This window comes from Anneissia japonica, unplaced genomic scaffold (genome assembly GCF_011630105.1).
Source record: "Anneissia japonica isolate Jap-2015-1 unplaced genomic scaffold, ASM1163010v1 scaffold1889_len2455224_cov183, whole genome shotgun sequence".
Classification (NCBI taxonomy): domain Eukaryota; kingdom Metazoa; phylum Echinodermata; class Crinoidea; order Comatulida; family Comatulidae; genus Anneissia; species Anneissia japonica.
In genome coordinates this window covers 2,331,276-2,350,889 of record NW_022752980.1, presented here as the reverse complement: position 1 = coordinate 2,350,889, position 19,614 = coordinate 2,331,276, and the positions used below count along the sequence as shown (strand labels likewise).

The 19,614-nt window shown below is 33.3% G+C and overlaps 2 protein-coding genes across 2 annotated transcripts in view; both read left to right on the top strand.

The window, feature by feature from the left end:
- The window catches only part of LOC117122521 (dmX-like protein 2), a 34,008-nt gene extending 31,243 nt beyond the window's left edge, over positions 1 to 2,765 (top strand). The window contains exons 24-26 of the mRNA XM_033268107.1: positions 1,096 to 1,240; positions 2,210 to 2,427; positions 2,646 to 2,765. Coding sequence (XP_033123998.1) covers positions 1,096 to 1,240; positions 2,210 to 2,427; positions 2,646 to 2,765 — 483 coding nt within the window. The remainder of the gene's footprint in view (positions 1 to 1,095; positions 1,241 to 2,209; positions 2,428 to 2,645) is intronic.
- Positions 2,766 to 10,321: 7,556 nt separating this feature from the next.
- LOC117122548 (synaptotagmin-7-like) overlaps positions 10,322 to 19,614 on the top strand; it is a 12,180-nt gene continuing 2,887 nt past the window's right edge. The window contains exons 1-2 of the mRNA XM_033268149.1: positions 10,322 to 13,599; positions 15,229 to 15,334. Of these exons, the coding sequence (XP_033124040.1) occupies positions 12,397 to 13,599; positions 15,229 to 15,334 (1,309 nt within the window). The 5' untranslated portion in view covers positions 10,322 to 12,396. The remainder of the gene's footprint in view (positions 13,600 to 15,228; positions 15,335 to 19,614) is intronic.

Here is a 19,614-nt window from a genome sequence, read left to right as displayed (position 1 = left end):
TTGTTTTTTTCATTTGCCATTTCATTCATATTTTTTTTCATTCAAATGAAATAAAATTAATACCTGCACAGTCAAACAACAAAAACTGTTGTCAGTGATGTTAAAATGAAGTTGTATTAATAGTTGTTAAAGTAATAATAGGAAATTGAGTGAGTAGCATTAAATAAATACATATTTACTTGAATGAATGTCCAGGGCGTTTATAGTTGAGCATGTCTTCGAAGGGGAATTTATTCGAGGAGACGTTTATTTGAGGAGGCATTTATGTATACTCAAATACACGCTCCTGAATTAGACTAACACAATTACCGTCAAAATGTGTTATAGCATGATCATAAGATTGATTGATTCTAACCAGGTTTGAAAAAAAGCTTGCTGCTACTGAAGTAGAACATTAATTGAATATGTTAAGAATGATCTTGCTACCATTAGATTTGTTTATTTGAGGAAAAAATAAACACCTCAGGCCATTTATTTCAGGGAGGCGTTTATTCCAAATGAGGCTCTGGGGGGAAATTTATTTGAATATATATGGTGTATATAATTAGTTAATAATAATAAGATTGATCTATTGCTATAACCTGCTGTTAGTTAACTACACTACTGCTACTGATGCCGTGATTTCTAATATTAACCTGATTATAAATATTTGTGAAAAACGTATGGCCCCTATTGGGATTCAAACTCAATACCTTCCAATTACCGTTCAGACACTCAACTGATCTTGTGGCCAAGTGGTATACACCCTTGGATTTTCCCATCAGGACACGTTTTTTTTCCCGAGTTATTGCATAATGCGCAATGAAATAATAGCAGTGGCGTATCTAGGGGTGTGCGGGAGGCATACGCCCCACAAAAAAATTACTCGCGCTCCCCCAAAAATCACATTTAAGTAGTTAAAAATCACCTTATTTAGCGCACCTCAACTGATCATCGAGCCCCCCCACTTCTCTCCTTCACACCCCCCTCCACCTTTCGCTCCCCCCTCCATCAGCACCTCCCACTTCAAGACTTCTAGATACGCCATTGAATAATAGTAGATTACATGCAATCACTTTCATGTGATTTAACATTAACCTGTGTTCCCAACCACAGACCCTCCAGTGTCATAGTAAAACAGTGTCTGACTTCACATTTATGGGCTCCTGCAGTCTTCTAGCAACTGCAGGGTGGTCATCTGACAACAAGAATATTAGTTTGTGGGACACTTTGATGCCAAAGGACAAAGCTTGTATACATGGTGAGAAATATAAAATACTTCTAATAATATGTGTTAACGATGATGACAGTGGTGTTAATGGTGTAGGTAATGATGTCAATAAAGATGACAGTTTTAAAGATAATAATTATGTGATGATAATGGTTGATAATGTTACTGAAGATGGTGGCTGGGGTATTGGCAGTTACAATATAGTGTTCGTATTGTTATACATTATTACACAATTTATATTAACTTAGACCTAGGTGTTGATGATATCAAATTGTGCTGTGTTGTCCCAACGCTAATGAATTCAGTATTCGTTAATTAATTCTATAGTCTGAGAGAATAATTATTTTGAATGGCTTTCTAATCCTGCCTTTGCAGTCAACCACTTTACTGCAATTTATCACTGCCAATCATTGAGTGCAATATGATGTCATTTTCTATAATGAATTTCATCAGTTCCCAGGGTACTACCTACCATTTGATGTTTCATATCAGTTGAGATTGTTAAATGTATTAGTTATAAATAGATCCAAAAACTAATGTTCAAAATCTAACCTTACTTTACTTCTAATATAAGAGGTTGGTTTTTAAAACTCGTCTTGTTGGTATTATTATTATTATTATTATTATTATTATTATTATTGTTATTGTTATTATTATTATTATTATTATGCAGAGGCTTTCTTAGGATGCCTGACATTCGTATGTAATATATATTTTTATATAATATATTTTATTGATTATATATGTATAATTATATATATATACATGTAATATATTTATGTGTATATATACTTTATTATTTGTACTTTATGTATATATACATATACTTTATATGTTAATTTAAAAATATACACATATGCATACATAATTTTACCAGGTATAATAATATAATAAATTATATTAATAATTAACTATAAATTAAATAGTATATGAATATGTTTTGGTAAATTATATATAATATAAATAATTATTACTATATTACTATCTTGTCATTATCAGCATTTAGTTGTCATGAGGGAGGTTGCCCATCTATAATCTACTGTCCCAATCAACAAGTTCTTATCTCTGGTAACAAGAAAGGGGAGGTTGCAATTTTTGACATACGACAACGAAAGCTACGGCATTCCTTCACTGCTCACGACTCAGCTATCAAATGTATTGCAGTTGATCCCGCTGAAGATTTCTTCCTAACTGGTTCTGCCGAGGGCAACATCAAGGTAATATATTCATAGATGTTTGCTGGATTATCTAAAATCTTAAAGTTTACCATTATTTTGTCATGTAATCAATCACATCTTCAATTTTTCATTTAAACCAACTTCATTCTTTCAATACTATTAATTATTAATATATCAATTTGTCTTAAGCTTTAGGATACTGTCACTGTTGCTACTTTTTGTTAGTGTTATGAGCATTTTGTATTTGATTTCTACAGTACGAACATTTTTGTGTAGGAATTGATTGTGTCTTAAGTTCATTAGTGGTGTGGATTGGCCCTCATGCAAGGGGATTTGACTCCGGTGGCTTGCCAAGCTTGATAGAAACGTTGTCATAATAGTCACAAGACGACATGAAATTAGGTTGCTCTATGTACTGACACCATGATACACTTAAATGTGGTATACAAATACTGACTGCTCATGAGGGGAATGGCGAAATCTATTGCCCCTCGGTGATTTGGAGACCGTAGCCTACCAAAGATAGGCTACAGTCTCCACATCACCGAGAGGCAGATTTCACCTTACCCCGAATTTAGAGCAGTCAATATTTGTTTCATATACCTCATAGATAGATTCTTCGAGGCCTAAAAGTACTTACTGTACTTCCTAGCCTATTATTAGGGGCCTAGGCCTACGCTACTACTACTGCTCGACTAGCTAGTCCTAGGCGATAAAAAGAGTGTGTCTAGCTCTTCTTTGCTTATTTCCCATCGTCTTGCAATTTTTTTCGAATATTGATAAGACATATTTAATTTGTCTTTTGGTGCTTTTGCTATCGGCTAGGCCTAGGCTAGTCCTTCTTTGTCTTGAAACGACCGGCCTCCATATTTGTTTATCGTCTACTCGCTGATCCGGTAAAAAGGGCTAATCTCATCGTAGAGGTCGCAGTCCCCTTTACCGTCAGCAGCGCAATGTAGTGGGCCTAGTTTGCACATCGCGAGAGGTCAAAAAGTACTATTGTTTAAGGGGAATAGTACTTTCTATTGCTCTGCTTCTTAACCAATCAGATGACTAGATTCTACGTATGAGGTATACAATAATAACTGTCCCCCAACGGACACCATCCTAGTATTTCAGACTGATGCTTTTATAGATTTTATTTATTAGAAAATGATTGATCTTGCAGTGAGGTAAACTTCTACACTAGGTAAAATCATTTCTGATTTTTTATTCTCCGGATTCACATATAGCAAACTGTTTTGATTCCACCATACTATTACAAAACATGATAATTAAATTAGACTGTCGTTCTTTGTAATGATGTTAGGATGAGTGTGTCTAAGGCATCCTGCTACCCAGTGTACTGAGTTGCAACCAAGAATTGTATTGAGTACCCTTTTCTGAACGAATTCTACCTCAGTGTGCTACTTCTATGTTATAGCAGATGCAACAATGGACTAGAATACTTCTTTAAAGATCTGATGTATGTATGTGTTGTTTGGTAGGTGAACACAAGATCATCCCGAGGGGCACCATAACACCTCTTACAACATATACCGATGATGGGAGGACTTGGGCCCATTTCCTTCCCTTGGGTGTCCCATTTCCTTCCCTTGGGTGTCCCATTTTATATGTTGCTCTATTTGAACACTCAGCAACACTTAACAGCAGACATCTAATAGTAGATGCAAGTTCATTTGAATACAAATCATTTCGGTCGCGCCTGCATTTCAGTCGCCCCCTATTGTTAAGCATTTCGGTCGTGGTTCACAGCCGCGGTATGGAACGCCGATGTACAAGCTAGCTTATTTACAATGTTTTTCGAAAGTAAATTCGGTAGTGTTCTAAACAAATTTTAGGTAGGACCTAAATTAATGAGCTAACAGGAGTGCTCCGCCGACGAAAAGTTTTTACTTAACAATTTATAAATGTACATACGTTTTTATTTTAACAATATATTTTAAGTATTTATAATTTAGATGGTATATTTGCAATACTTTTTTTTCCTTTATTTTCCTCTAGTATCCAGACATCTCCTGTCATAAATATTACATTAACTGTTAACTCTTAAGATCATAAAAGGCTGTTTCTGTAAAAAGGAAATACTGTAATACCAATTGATGCTGAAATAAACTGTATTACAATTAGTCATAAAGTAGTAAAATAAAAATGACTGTTTTCATGTTTAACAAACGGCAGGCAGGCAGACCTAGGCCTATTCTGCTTTGGATATCTTATTATAAATTCGCGGTCGCTTCTTCGGTGCTCCATACACCGCGACCGAAATGCATAACCAAAATAGCGCGACCGAAATGCAGGCGGATACCGTTAATTTTGTGCATGCGACAATGCCAGACTCTCAATCTTTCAATTTGAAAGCAATGGTACAGATACATGGAAAGTGTCTACTGGCCCGCAAGCAGGCAGTACAGTAGACACCTACATCACACTCGGTGTTCACCTGAAATGTGGTTTATGAGAAAAAAAAGGAATTCCCTACCAGAATTAGATGTTTGTACAGTGGATTCTAATAGCATATGAGGTTTGCCATGCCAAAAGCAGAGATAACACCACCCCCATGCAATTTTTGTATTTTGGACACCCGAAAATAATCTCTGAGGTGTTCTGGGCAATTAAGTTTTTCTTTTTCTTTCTTCTTTTTTTTTTTTTAACTTTCCAAAAAAAAAGGAGGGGGGGCGGGGCCTACATAGACCTTTTTTGAGGGTTAATAATGTATCCTTTTTAGGAGTCAATAATTTTCATTTTGGGTCAAATAATAACGATTATGATAATGGTAATTTTCACTTCATGGTATGTTGCTAAAGACTCATTGCGCTTAGCAGTAAAACAAAAATAATTGTAATATTTAAAAAAAAAATGTACTGTAAGTAGTGTTTGAAGGCACATAATGGAAGTGTCCTACAGTTCATTGGTCATTCATTGAAAGTCCGACACAAATAGGATAATACTACTTCGACGATCAAATAACTACATGGCGTCGGGTCACATGGTAGCACATGTATGTGCCATAATGCTTAATCCAAGTGAAATCTATAAATAAGTGTTGCAGCACATATTTGAGAGTGTTGCTAATAGTGGAAAAATATTACGCTTGATAGACATAAATTTAAAAGAGGTCTTTATTCAATTGTTTCTCAGTTCATGTGTATGTGCACCGATACTTTTTAAATATAATTCTTTGATTGTCCACAAAAGTTCAAAATATAACGTAAAAAGTAAATATAAATAGAAGCACTATGCTCAGAAATTTCTATTGCTTTTCTGACAACATTATTAAAATTTGTTGTTGACTAACAGTTCCAAAGAAAATCAAAATTTAAAAAAAAATCAAAATCAAATTTCTACAGTTACTTTTTGTTACTAAATGGAAAATATAATGATTTTTGCTAATTATCTGTATTTAATGGAAAATATAATGATTTTTGCTAATTATCTGTATTTATGTTTTAATTATGATTATAGATACCGGAAGTGAAATATATGTACAATATTATTACAATAAGTTATTTATTGCATATACTTACATGGGAAATGTGTATTATTTGTGAGTGAAAAGGCATATTATTTTACTAATTATTTGGTTGTAAATCACATTGCTCTTGTAATAAAATCTTTGTACATACAGTATATAGAGAGCAGAAATATATTTAAGATAAGAAACATTTTAAAAGACATTTTAAAACCTTGATGTAAAAATCATGTGAATTGGCTAAAAACAACAAAAAAAATGGATTTTGAAGTAACATACAAAAAGATTCCCTAAACCCTAAGAATTGATAGATCCTCAAAATATTGGTAGTCCAATCAATCCTAATAAGTGGCAATACACTCCCTGTTTGATTAAAAATATATGTATATGTTATAAGATATGGAATGAAATGGTATATGATATGATTCATATTATATGATGTGATGTATTATATTATGTGATATAATATGATATATGGTATGATAAAATATAAATAATATAAAATTTGAAATATAAAAATATATTAAGTAAAATAAAACACTTTAAAATAGTATAAAATAATATTGTTAGCATTAAATGAAATACAATAATGATATAAAATTATCTAAAAGTTAATAACATGATATTAAAAATAACAAATTTTGAATGTTTATGAGTGCAATTGGATAGAATATATTCATGAGGTAAATATGGAATGCAAATTAGGCATAGAGGAGTGGAATATAACATCCATCTTTCAACAAATGAAGATATATGTCTATCTCATTGTATGGATGACAAACATTCATTTATCTTGTACATCATCTAAAAGATCTGCTAAAGCTCCTTCTAATAATTATATCAGGCCTGAATTTACATCAGCTACAACCTTTGTTACTCAGATTGTTTATGCTTTCTCGGCGCCAGTATGCTCATGACAGCACAATTCACTAAACTTAATCAAAAATTGCAGTAAAATTTTCAAATGGAACAAAAAATTAACAATAAACAGACGTGTCAACCGAGCAATGCACTTTTTTTTTTCATTGAGTGGCACCATTAGTTTAATCCCATGAAATCTGAATTTAACCCATCAAATTGCAAGAATCAAAAAAATGATCATCTAAGTACTGTATTTTCCTTTTTCTTTTTGACTTTGAATTGTACTTGTTACTTGTAAGGCATTCTAAAATGATATCATTAATTTCCTGAGCTTACAATAGATGTTATGGCTGCATTTACAATATATCTGAATCATAAATTTCCATTACCAATTCATAGCAATTATTCATTGCGATTCCCATATGAATATGGTTTAGTATTATATTCCGGTATGGAACCAGATCATGCTAGCAATAGTGCACTGCATTCACATTAATTTACTCAACAGCTGAAAATTATTGAGAAGGAAAAAAAAAATTCTGCACTACACATCTGTGGTGGCTTTAAGGAAATACAGAAAAAGAAATATGTATCGTTCGCCAACCGCAGTCTATTATAGTTGTTAATGTATCCCCTTGTGACTATAGGGACCCAAATTCAAGCTCTTTTACTAAAATTGAAGTAATCATCAATTATTTTACTGATCTTCCCACAATACATTTTGATTTTTACAAAGGAAACTACTGCACTGTGCATGATTAAATTTTATCCATTAAAAATATTTATCATTGTCATATATATATAGGCCTAATAAATATATTATTGTTATTAATATTACCTTTTGTATTATTGATATCACCTGTATTAGACCATAGTAGCCTTTTATGTTGCTTTCTATATATGAAAACAACTGCCTTTAGCTGTAATTATTGTGGATTGGTAAATTTTGACTTTCGGCAGAATACTCTTGTTGATCCCGTATAATTTAGTTGTGTAATAGGAACCGTTTCTGGCAATACAAAGAATAATAGATATTAGTCTCTTCTCCAGACAATAAGCAGCAAAGATTATAGACTCTTCTTTCCAGTCCCTAAGAGGTGACAAAAGGTATGAACAGTTTTTTTGCGTGCGTGTCAGTGTGTCTACCAGTACTTATGTTAACTTTTCTACTGTTCATTCCAAGAATGTTGCTTTTAATAATTCCATCAGCTCCATTCCATGTTGACTATTGACTGGGTGATTAGAGGTGTATCAGTTTTGACCAAATTTTTTATTATTAAAGTAATATATGTTGTTCTTGGCTTGAATACAGTAATGTGATGTCATGAAAAATGCGATCGAAATTAATAATTTTGTTTCCAAGTAAAGGATTAAATATTTTAACCAATAATTTGATTAAAATTGTAGCCTATGCAGTATTTTTTTAATTAATCAATTCTTTAATATTCTCTATTATGGCAGGTTTGTTTTATAGAAGTAATTACTGTACTTCCATTTATTTATAATTATTATGGCAGGTTTGTTTTATATAAGTAATTACAGTTATTACTTACATTTATTTATAATTTTTGTTATATATTGCTTTTAGTATCATGTTCAATGTTTTAGAACTACATATTTGTTATTGACATTACTGTTTTACCCACCGACATATTTCCCAAGTAATATACAGTAAAAGTAATATGTTGTTTTATTCAATATTTGAATTTAGGTGTGGGTTGTTAAATTTCAAACTCATTTTTGTATGAAGTGTCCTTCCCCAGAGAAAAATAAATGAACAAAAATATAATATGATAGTATGTTGCCGAGCTGGGTCCATTGGAGAAATGTGAGGACTTTCCAATTTCCATGTTTTATTGTTATCTGTCGTTAGATGTAAATATTAGGAAGTTTTCGCAACCTTAAGAAAATGATAATGAATACGTCATGAATACAATATTGAGGCAGCACAGCTGACAATATCGTCAAATATATATAGTAAATTAGTTGCCTTACGTTGTTGAAATTCAAATTTAATTATCTGAATGTCAAGTTGGTAAATACTTTAAAATTATATTAGTTTTTCTAAAGAACATAATTGATAATGTTCATTAAATTTAAATTAATGCCAATGTGCTGTAGACAGATAAAAGACCATCTGAAATTGATGACGCAACTGCGTATTTGTTATCATTTTTGTAATTTTGCGAAACTTCCTTATTGCATTTTTACTAGCAATAACAAACAATTCAGTATGATTGTGTTAGTCTAAAGATTAGACCATTAAATGTAGGTACCGTATTGTAATTAATAATATGTACTACAGTACATTGTTTATGATTACCATAAAAAAAAAAAAAAAAGAATCTTATTGTACAGTAAATATATAATGAAAGGTATTGTTATACATATGCCACACTGAATTGGAATACAAGAGGTAAACTATATGTGATATATAATGGCAATTGTTATAGATGGTTCTTTTATATCTAATTAATTATAGACGTGATCTTGATTTATTAAAGTTCTTTCTATTTCATTTGTATTAATTATCAAATTTCAATGGGTGTCAACTATTTTATTTCTTGCAAGTTAAAGGTGAATTGGATTATTAACATAGTAAGGGAAAACAAAAGGTATTTGACAATGGCAACTAAGCAGATAAATGGCTATTGAGATCAAGTACCTAGGTATGGTGTATATTTGATAGCCAAATGTTTTGACACAAACCAAGTGTTTGTGAGAACAAAAAGATAGTTTATCTAAGTGTATATACAAGTATACATATAATTAATTATATATATGTATAATATATATATATATATGTATGTATATATGTATGTGTGATCGGAATTACCAAGATTGTGTCAAATTTTTAATTATTGATTATTGATGTTATTGTAAATTATAGATAGGCATGTGTAAAGCAGGAATCAATATCATATATTGATAAATAATGTATGCATGTGAATGTTTTGTTACCAATATCCTATCGATTATTATCGATACTTAATGGTTTGTTTTTGCTTTACTTTGTATCTTCATCGCAATTGTAATGAATTGTTATAACCGATCGATATTCAGTATATTGAAACTTGAGGAAAACGATATTGTAGTTGTATATTTATGTTGATAAATATAATTAGTATAGTTTCAAAATAAGGATAGACATTCAAAACTCAAGAATGCTACATGAGAATAAAAGTGTTAAATTGGAAACTTCTGATGTGTTCTCATTCTTTATTTATTAAAAGTCTGCTTCCTAAAAAATACTTCTCCAATTAAAGTCTAACTTTCTGCAGCCCAAGTAAACATTTATCTTTTATTTATTTTTTTCCCCCGAAAATCACAATGTTAATGTTTCAGGCAGAATAACAAACATTAGCTCTGCCTATTTCGATATGCCCACGACTCGACTATTATACTAGCTTTTCTTCCTTCTGTTCAGGGAACGAACAATTATGTGCCCGTAAAAGTGTGTAATAATCTACTTAGTAACATACAGTATGGCCACTGTAAATTATATTGTGATATTAAAACTATATCATTACCAAGAATGATGACGATAACAACAATAATAACCCTACTACTAGTTTTAAGCGTCATGGTATCCTATAAAATTAAAGATGAACTGTCTGCCTTCAGCTAAAAAGAAAATTCAAAAATTAAATTTCTTTTTTCAACTACCTTAATATGTATATTGGATTTACGAAGTTGAGATTTAAAGAAAAATGGCGGGTATTTTAACGAAGAGTAGTATTCAGTCATTTTCTGGCTGTGCCATTAAAATCCAGGGAAATGCATCAGAACAAAATATAAATATTTCAAAAAGACACTAGAGGCAAGCGGCCTTCAATGTTACTGGTATCTTCCATTATCGGAACGTATGAAGTGAAATATCCATTCCGCCGTCATGGAAAACATTTAAGAAAAAAAGGATTTTTTGCCATAATGCAGCTTGTTTGAAATGCCATGTCCTTGCACCGCCAAATACTCACAAAATATGAGGCGCCAAGTGTAAATTTATTATATTCAAGGTAGTATAGGCTTCTTTTCGAGATAGTACAGTAATCCTACAGTATATACTGTACATGAATTAGTTTCAAAGATGAAGTTCAATGGTTCATGTGATTTAATGCCGATCAATACACTACAAGATACAGACTGATGTTCTCTCGGATGCTGTGTTGGAATTAAACAATACTCTACTGTAATTTTAATTTAAATGATTTCCTTTCTTTTTTTTAAACAGGATTTCATAGTTGAAAAATGTTTTCTGTAGTCCTATTGTTTTATAGTAGCAATTCTCAAAATTTGCAGCACTCGTTCCGAAAAGAACCCCATACAGCACTTGTTTCATTGTAATATCAATATGGAAAGGATAACTGATCATTGTATATAAATAAATGTATATACGGTACAGTATCAATATTCAAATAGGTTGACTAGACTTTAAATCCATTACATATTTAAAAAAAAACGGTTTTATTTACATTTTATTACATATACATCAGTACTGATGGTCGAAAGTACTCGAGCTTCAATCTTCTTCAAACTTTGTCCAAGGAAAGACCATGATGTACATATAAAAATATGACGTCATTCTATATATTTTGAATACTGATAAACAAATTAATTTGCGTTATCTAAGGTGTTTTAAACTAGCTCAGTATGATTTCGTTTTTGTTTTTCGTGTATGTTTTACTAGCTATTGCTATGGTAAACACAAAATCACCGTGAAATGCATTAACATATTTTCACCCTCCGACCTATAAATTTACGCAGGGTAGACAGACAAAAATGCACTGACCTCCGCAGGTCGAGCTCTTTAGCATAGGCCTAATACAAATCTCAGTAATTGCCATTGCAGCCTAGTTCGAGTCGAGTTTTTATGTATTTTTTACTGATTTATTATTATTTTTTTAATATTTTTATTTTTGTGTAATTTTAACATCACTTCTCATATTCCATTGTGGAAAAGGGATGCATTATGGGGACTTAATGATGTGTTGACACAATGTATCACCAGCAAATAGACGGGTATTATACTGCGGGTATTCGGTAAGAAGTCATTCGGTATTTTGATTTATATAGTATAGGAATAGACTCGGGCCATCACAAATCTGTGGAGCACGTCGGACTCCACTGGCACATAGCAAACTCTGGTTTTTTTAAAGGAGAGTAACGTTTACAGGCCGTCTGCAGAATTTTGCAGCAAGTGGTAAAATTTGCAGACCACGTCGTCCCTTTTTTACAAACAAATGCATTTGCTTTCATTGTCTTTCAGTGTAAAATTATATACCTCTTTGGGTTAACACAAACTCTTGGAAAATTCAAGAGATGTATACAAATTAATTTTATCGGTTAGATTATTCATATATGTTATATGGGGATATTCCATGGTGTATGATGCTATAGCATCTAGGCCACTACAATTAGGTCTATGGTAATGCTTGACACGTGCCAGATACAAGCGTGAATTAATAATCATCTACAGATTCTCGTGATTATACGTTTTCCAGACTACTCAGTAGCCTATCACTTGTAATGACGACTGCGCATGATCAGGGCTGTTATATATTCCAGTTGAACACGGCTAACTGGTTATAATAGGTATCGCTGTGTTGCTTAGCTGTTCGTGGATACGCTCCCGATCGTTTTCATCACTTGCTTGAGGGAATTTATTACCTGAACGCATGTTCACTATGGAGTGCGTGAACGCTAACCATCACCAAACGAAAGTATTGCACTTGTGTCCATTAGCGCATACCAAGGTACGAGAACCCAAGAAAGCTGCAATAAACCCGTTGAATGGGATCATTATTACACCAGATACTGTACCACAATTTGTTATACCTCAGAAACGGTTACCGCGACTACAAATATTCAGTACAAGTGAAACATCAGAAGAAGCGCCTAGGGCGCCCGAATATGTTAGCAGTGCTCCAGATAGTATGTTAGCCGAGACAATGTCACACATTCAGATGAAGACAACACCATACGGATTTTCCTTTTTGTCAGAAAGTCCAACAACGTCTAGGAAAGAATCACTCTATCGTAAAAAGAACCAGCGTCAAACAACCGAGCAAAACCTGAAGGTCAAACCACTTGGCTATCCAAACGTACCCAGCCCATCATCCTCTGAAGGTACAGACTTATTCGATTGGTCAAGTACAGGAACTTCTCCTTCTTCAAATAATTCTTTATCACTCTGTAACTCACCAACGTTTACGAAATCTAAAAGAAAAGTACCGTTTAGTCAAAGTCATGGAAACATATATTCAATAGGCCTACCAGGCGAAGTTATAGGCTTAAGTGTTCCCACCAGACCGGTCTCTTCTCCATCGACACCTAGTGGGTCCCGATCTATAGACAAAAGACGATGCTCTGTCCCAATACCCGTACCATTAGTTCAATACCATCGGTCACGGAGTCGTTCTTTACGTGCAGAGCAACCTGAAAAATTGCATCTACACTGTATGAGGAGACGAAGCTATTTAATGGACTTGGGCGATGTTCATATGAAGCTTTGCTATTACCGACAGAGCGAAAGGTTAGAGGTTGGTATAATTCGTGCCGAAAATTTAGGTGGCAGTGTCCACGTTGGTCCAATAAATCCAATGTTGAAACTGAGTTTAACACCTTCTAAAGCCCATGGAAAACACAAGACAATGAACATAAAAGGCACACGTGACCCTCATTTCAACCAAACGTTTATATTTACAAACGTGAAGCCTGTGGAACTCGCACATTTAAATCTTAGGATAAAGGTAATGTCAAAGAGATCGAATCTAAGGCGAGCGGAATACATTGGCAACATCATCCAACCTTTGGGTTTCCTTAACGATGGTCAAAGTTATGACATCAAAGCCAATGTCAACCCATGGAATTCAGAAACGGTAAGTTTACTGTCGAAGTTTACCGTTAAACAGTTAACTTTTAAAATTTGTATATATACCATGTATATAAATTTGTATCTCATTTTATATATATCATACCGGTATACATATATACATGTATGTATGTAGGCCCATGTATGTATTTATGACGGGCCTGCATGCGTGTATGCATGTATGTCATATTGATTCACGTCACGGTTCAAATAATAAAAACAAAAATTAAAATGCAATGCGAAAACGCTTAGTTAGACAGCAGAATACCGTATCTCGTCTTGTCAATCCTCAAGCGTAACTATTGAAGTTGGCAGATACAGAATAGATATTTGCAATAAATATATTAATCTGTATCATACAATTTTGTTAGTTACGCTAAATAAAATGAAATATTTGATTCCTGAATAAAAATACTGTTCAACACAGAGTTACCTGACCGTCTATTCACCGTATGTTTGTGGGACATGTGCGTATTCCTGTTCTGATTGGACAATTGTTGGGCTTTACTTCGGAAAGGGAAAGGTCCATTGTCTTTTTCTTTAATTGCGGCTATTCAAACCAGTACGTGTACAAAGACAGAGTTCAGCCACATCTATTGAGGAGTCTTGTTAATCCACAAACATTGAAGGCAGTGTTCATAAATGTTTTAGTGGAGTTGAGAATAAATTTATTTTTAATCATTTCTCCCAAAGAAGAGTGAAGAGTTATACTTCCTTTCAACTGTTTAACTGATCCCTCTACCACCTTAAATACATCCCTCTTGTCTAAAGATTAAAAAGTATACATTAATTTCACAGCGAAATCATATCCAAGTCTATTGTTTTATGGGTGCCTAGTGAACAAAGCGAGTTTATGCAAGATATATATAAAAATACAAAAATACAATGATAAAAATATCATGATTAAAAAAAACTAGGTTGATGTTCGTAACACAAATCGTTAGGGCTTTTCCTCATTTGCATAATGAAACTTGACGATTGAAATAAATAATATTGTCATTGATTTATGGGTTATGCTATGTAGCTAATTCTCATGATAATACATAGAAAAAATTGCTAACAAGGCTCGAACTCTTGTGTCTTTGTCTTTGCTGAAAAGTACAGCATTCTATAACCATTACACGACAAAATCAAAGTCAAGGAATTCTGGACAAAAACAAAGTGTTTCGGTAGTAGCTGGAAGAAACAATCGATTATATCGCCTCAACCACTTTTTATATATCTTCAAAATATCGTCATTGTCTCAGATTCATGTTGATACACCCTAGATGACATTACTGTATTATGCCTTACGCTTGCTTTCCAATCCCAGGGTCCTAGTTCAAATCCTGTGACAGAACATGATTTTTTTTCTCACGACTAAAACACATCTCCATTACCCAAGCCTCGTAATGAGACTACGCTGATAAAAACCATCACATTATTTAATTTATGATACCAGTAGCCTTTCTAGGATACGCTGGAAGGGTCACCTTCTATAAATACTGTATCGGTTTTTAAAAAGCAGAGACCCACGGTAGGCCCATGGAGGTATTATAATAATACCTCCATGGTAGGCCTACGCCTACGCAGTATAAAGCGCATTTTACGTCAACAACTTGTTTCACTTTCATGTTTCACCATCGTAATCACACAGGTGAATGGAACGTTGACCGTCTCTTTATGTCTGAAACCAACGAGCCTGATGCTGACCGTTATTAAAGCAGAAAATTTGGCCGTATGCTCGATTACCAACACGCCAGGTGAGTCTATTTTAATTATTTTCGTATTACGACTTATTTGTTTCCTGTATCTTTGGTATGTGTCCTAGAATTTAATCAGCGCGTCCAATAAGTTGGAGATTGGCGCAAGCTTAGCCAATACAACAATACACACGAGTGCAGTTTAGACAATTCTTGTGATTGGATTTTCTGATGATTAGGCAGCTCCTCATCAATGAAACCATTGCATAGGCCTAATTAGCCTTGCACTTTTCATGTCGAATACGGCAAACATGTTTTTTTTTTAATTTTCCAGAAAATCGGTTTTTATTTGCAACTTAATAAAGAATATATTACAAACTTAAACATTGATTTTGGTCATAGATGTAATATTTATGTAGTTTGGTAAACGTAATACGGTATGTTGTTGAAGTATCAATCATGATACTGTTTATTATTTCAATACTTCCTCTAGGCCTATAATGTCAGTATTATGGAAATGTCTAAATTTACAATAAGTTGATTTACCAGCACGCCAGGAGTATCATAATATTTTAACTAAAGACAAATCAAAACATGATGTAGTGATACACGTAAATACCATTATGTAAGGCCTTTTGAAGACATGGTTGTTGATGTTATTATTCCCTATAACTGACTACATAGCAGAATATTGTATTGCCCATTAAAATAATAATATTTTGTTTATATATCTGATGTTTAACAACCAGATCAATAAATAATAAATCATATAACAATTCCACCATATTTGCATGATACTATACTGAGCCTGTTGAGCTTCCTTAAAGTCATCATACACAAAAAGAAAGTACATGCTTGATTAAAAAATACAGAAGAAAATATGTTATTCTTTAGTACTATAGCCCGTTGTGCGCTAGGTCGATAAACTGCCAATTTTTATGATTCCATGGTAGATCAGATTCTGTCTAGGTTAATTACTTTTGCTTTAGGTCAAGTAACTTTTTGTCCGAAGTGTTTGGTCACAGATGCTAAATATAGGATGCGGTTTAGTGAATGACTGTAGCTAATGGATTAGTGACGTGTTTGGGATGAGAACCTGTGTATGAAATGCGTGAGATGATGATGATGGCGAAGAAGATAATACTGTTCATGATGATGATGATGATAATCTTAAAAATATTGAAGCATACCAGTATCCGCCCAGGGGTGGCGCCAGGATTTGCTTGACGAGGGACCGAGGTCCCCGACAGGGAGGGGGAGGGGGTTTCAAAGACTTATTTAATCGATTTTAGAGTCTACTAATATGTAGAAAATACATATAATTTTTTTTTCTCCCAGACGAATTGTGTTTTTTCTCCCGTTCTGGGGAAGGGGAGGGAGGGGGGGGCAGCTCTCCGGCTGGCGCAAACCCTGTATCCGTCCGATGAAATTACATTTCAATCTTTATAAGGATATTAACGGAAGCTTAGAAGCTTGGCATTAGTGTGCACTTGATACTCGTTCGCCACAGATAGTACTATTTACATCTCCCAGCCATGATTCGGGGGAAAATCAAAGGTTGTTTACATTCATCTCGCTCTCAAGACCTACGTACAATCATTGATTTTTAAAACCTGGTCGGGCTCTTTTACAATTTAGACCTACTCGTGTTTCCAATCTGTTTTTAGTAAACACACTATATATTCTAATTAAATTTTGTGTAGATGAGATGTGCGGATTTTGAGTGTTCTCCTCAGACTTTTTGTTTGTTCTTCATAACGGATTTTGTGTCATAATTGCTCGTACTAGCAGAACCTAACATAATTTGACGCGTTGACAATCAACGTTTCGGGTATAATTATTGAAATTGTCTTGTGCAATTATAATCAAGTCCCCAAAAAATTTGCATTGCCTGAATTTTTGTACAATACATGTATGGTGCTTCCCCTAATGGATGGCGTAATTAGTAACACGAGTTAGCTGATAATGTTGTGGCTGCACCGATTAGCCATATGCCACTGAATGACTCAGAGTCTGGCCCGTGTTTTATATATTTTTATGTGTTTTATTGAACAAAGACCAACAATAATATAAACAATAATAATAAGTTACTAATATGAAACCGCCGATGTTAAGTCATATTTCCATCATTCTAGTAGACCTGTAGGCCTATAGGCCTACTTAAAGATAATATTTACCGTTTTTCTCTAATTTCTGAAAACTAAAAAAAAAAATTAAAACAAATTGCTTATTCAACAAGATTACTTAATGAATTTAAAAGAAAAAAATATTTATATAACAGTATGGTTTTCGTTGAATCGAAATACGTTTTAATAAAGCCTGTTGAATATAATGGTCTATCCAAATTAAAAACGTTATTGCTTATTATTAAAATGTATCTATTAGCCTAATTGGAGAGGAAAATGTTATCGTTCTGATTGCTAATTGAAAGCTTTTGATTTATTTAAATAGCTCCACACTGCGTTCAGTAGCATCTTTAATAATGTCGTCAATATTTGAACTGAGTTGGAGACTGCACGTCTGTTTACTAAAATACTAATATACATGCCTAATTTATGTTTCTTAGATTGTACTTATTGTGTTGGTCACTGATTCAGTGGTACCTGTCGATCGACATAACCAGTTTAGACCCAATAAAAAAGACAATGCTTCAACTTCATATTATTTGGATAGATCTGGAGTACCCTAAGGACTCTGGCCTCACACATCGTGATGTGCTTTTCCAAATACGTTTTCTATTTATATTCAAATTCAAACGAGATAATGAGCTGACATTTACATCGATATTTTCTTCAATACCGGTCAATACTATTTTAAATGTGTATTTCTATGCCTTTAAGAAATTGTTATACATTTTGTGAAAGGATATGCCATAATATTCAAAGAGAAGACACATTTCTTTTATATGAATAATTTACAGTCTGTTCTTAACAGAATATAGGCCACTGAGTGAGGTTAAATCAGTGCTAATATGCCTAGATTATTTAAGTTTGCTGTGTCGTAAACCCACAGCCAATAAATATTAATAATAGGCTTATCCAATCGACAGATTTCCATAGAAAACTCAGCTCCCCTTAAGATTAGGCCTACTCTAAGTTATCAAGTACAAGTACATCTCAAAAGAGTGCTACTCTAGCATAAGCACCGCACCACGTGACTTTTTCGCTAGCTTAGTTCACACATGGAGGAATTAGTTTAGAGTAGAGCACAAGTTGTGCATATATTTGTGCTTCAACGCTTCTGATTCGATTTACAGTGTAAACCCAGCCTAAGCGCCGCGATTGATTTAGATCTATTTTGAATAAACGTCGAGGCGCTTAACTTTAGAGTAAATTTTACCTAACTTGCCTTGTTTCGTATTATTGGGACATGATTAAAAGACAGATTTCTCACGATTAAAAAAAATTAGGCCTATGTTGCAACAAGTCAGGTATCCTGTTACAATATGTATGATATCATTAATACTCCAATGATTGTTAATAAGCACCGCTCTCGAATCTAAAAATATGGTGCTTTATTATGACCATTAGCGTACTCCATAAATTCATAACACTGTTGTAATGATTGCATCGTAAATATTTTCAACATTTCATACCTAGCTAGCGTGCCAAAACAATTAAATGCACTGAATATTCCACTCCTCGGAAACAGCTAAAGAATCATAACCTTTACCTCTTAACTTTATTTAACTCATTTGTAATATCAGGATGTGGTACATAATCCAAGTATTCCGGGATAATGAACATTACTTGTGTAGGCCTACTTTAACGAATAATCATGTTGGCAATTAAATCAATAATTTAAAGTCTATATTTTAATGTCTGCGTGCAATCCTTGCAAAAATAGTGGTCGAACTTTATTTACTCATTCTTAATATCAGGATGTGGTACATAATCCAAGTATTCCAGGATAATGAAAATCACTTGTGTACTTTAACGAATAATCATGTGGGCGATTAAATCGACAATTAAAGTCTATCTATATCTTAATGTCTGCGTGAAATCCTTGTAAAAATAATGGTCAAAAGTCAATGAGTGTTCATTAGAGTGCATATAACTATTACCCGGTTCTAGATCTATATGCGATATTCCATATAAAAATATGCACTATTGTTGTTGATTTTTTGTCACGTTTAACAACGTGTCTAGGCGTCTGCTTCGGATCTTGGTGTGTTCAGCATAAACATATACATAGGCATATCATACCTAAGCTTTAAAACCAAAATTGACAACATTTTGCTCAGCTTTGTGTACTTTTTATGCTGTTTTAGGGTGATTTTATTATTTCATTAAATCACATATAAGAAAAAAAATATATATAGGCCTAGGCCCCTATATATA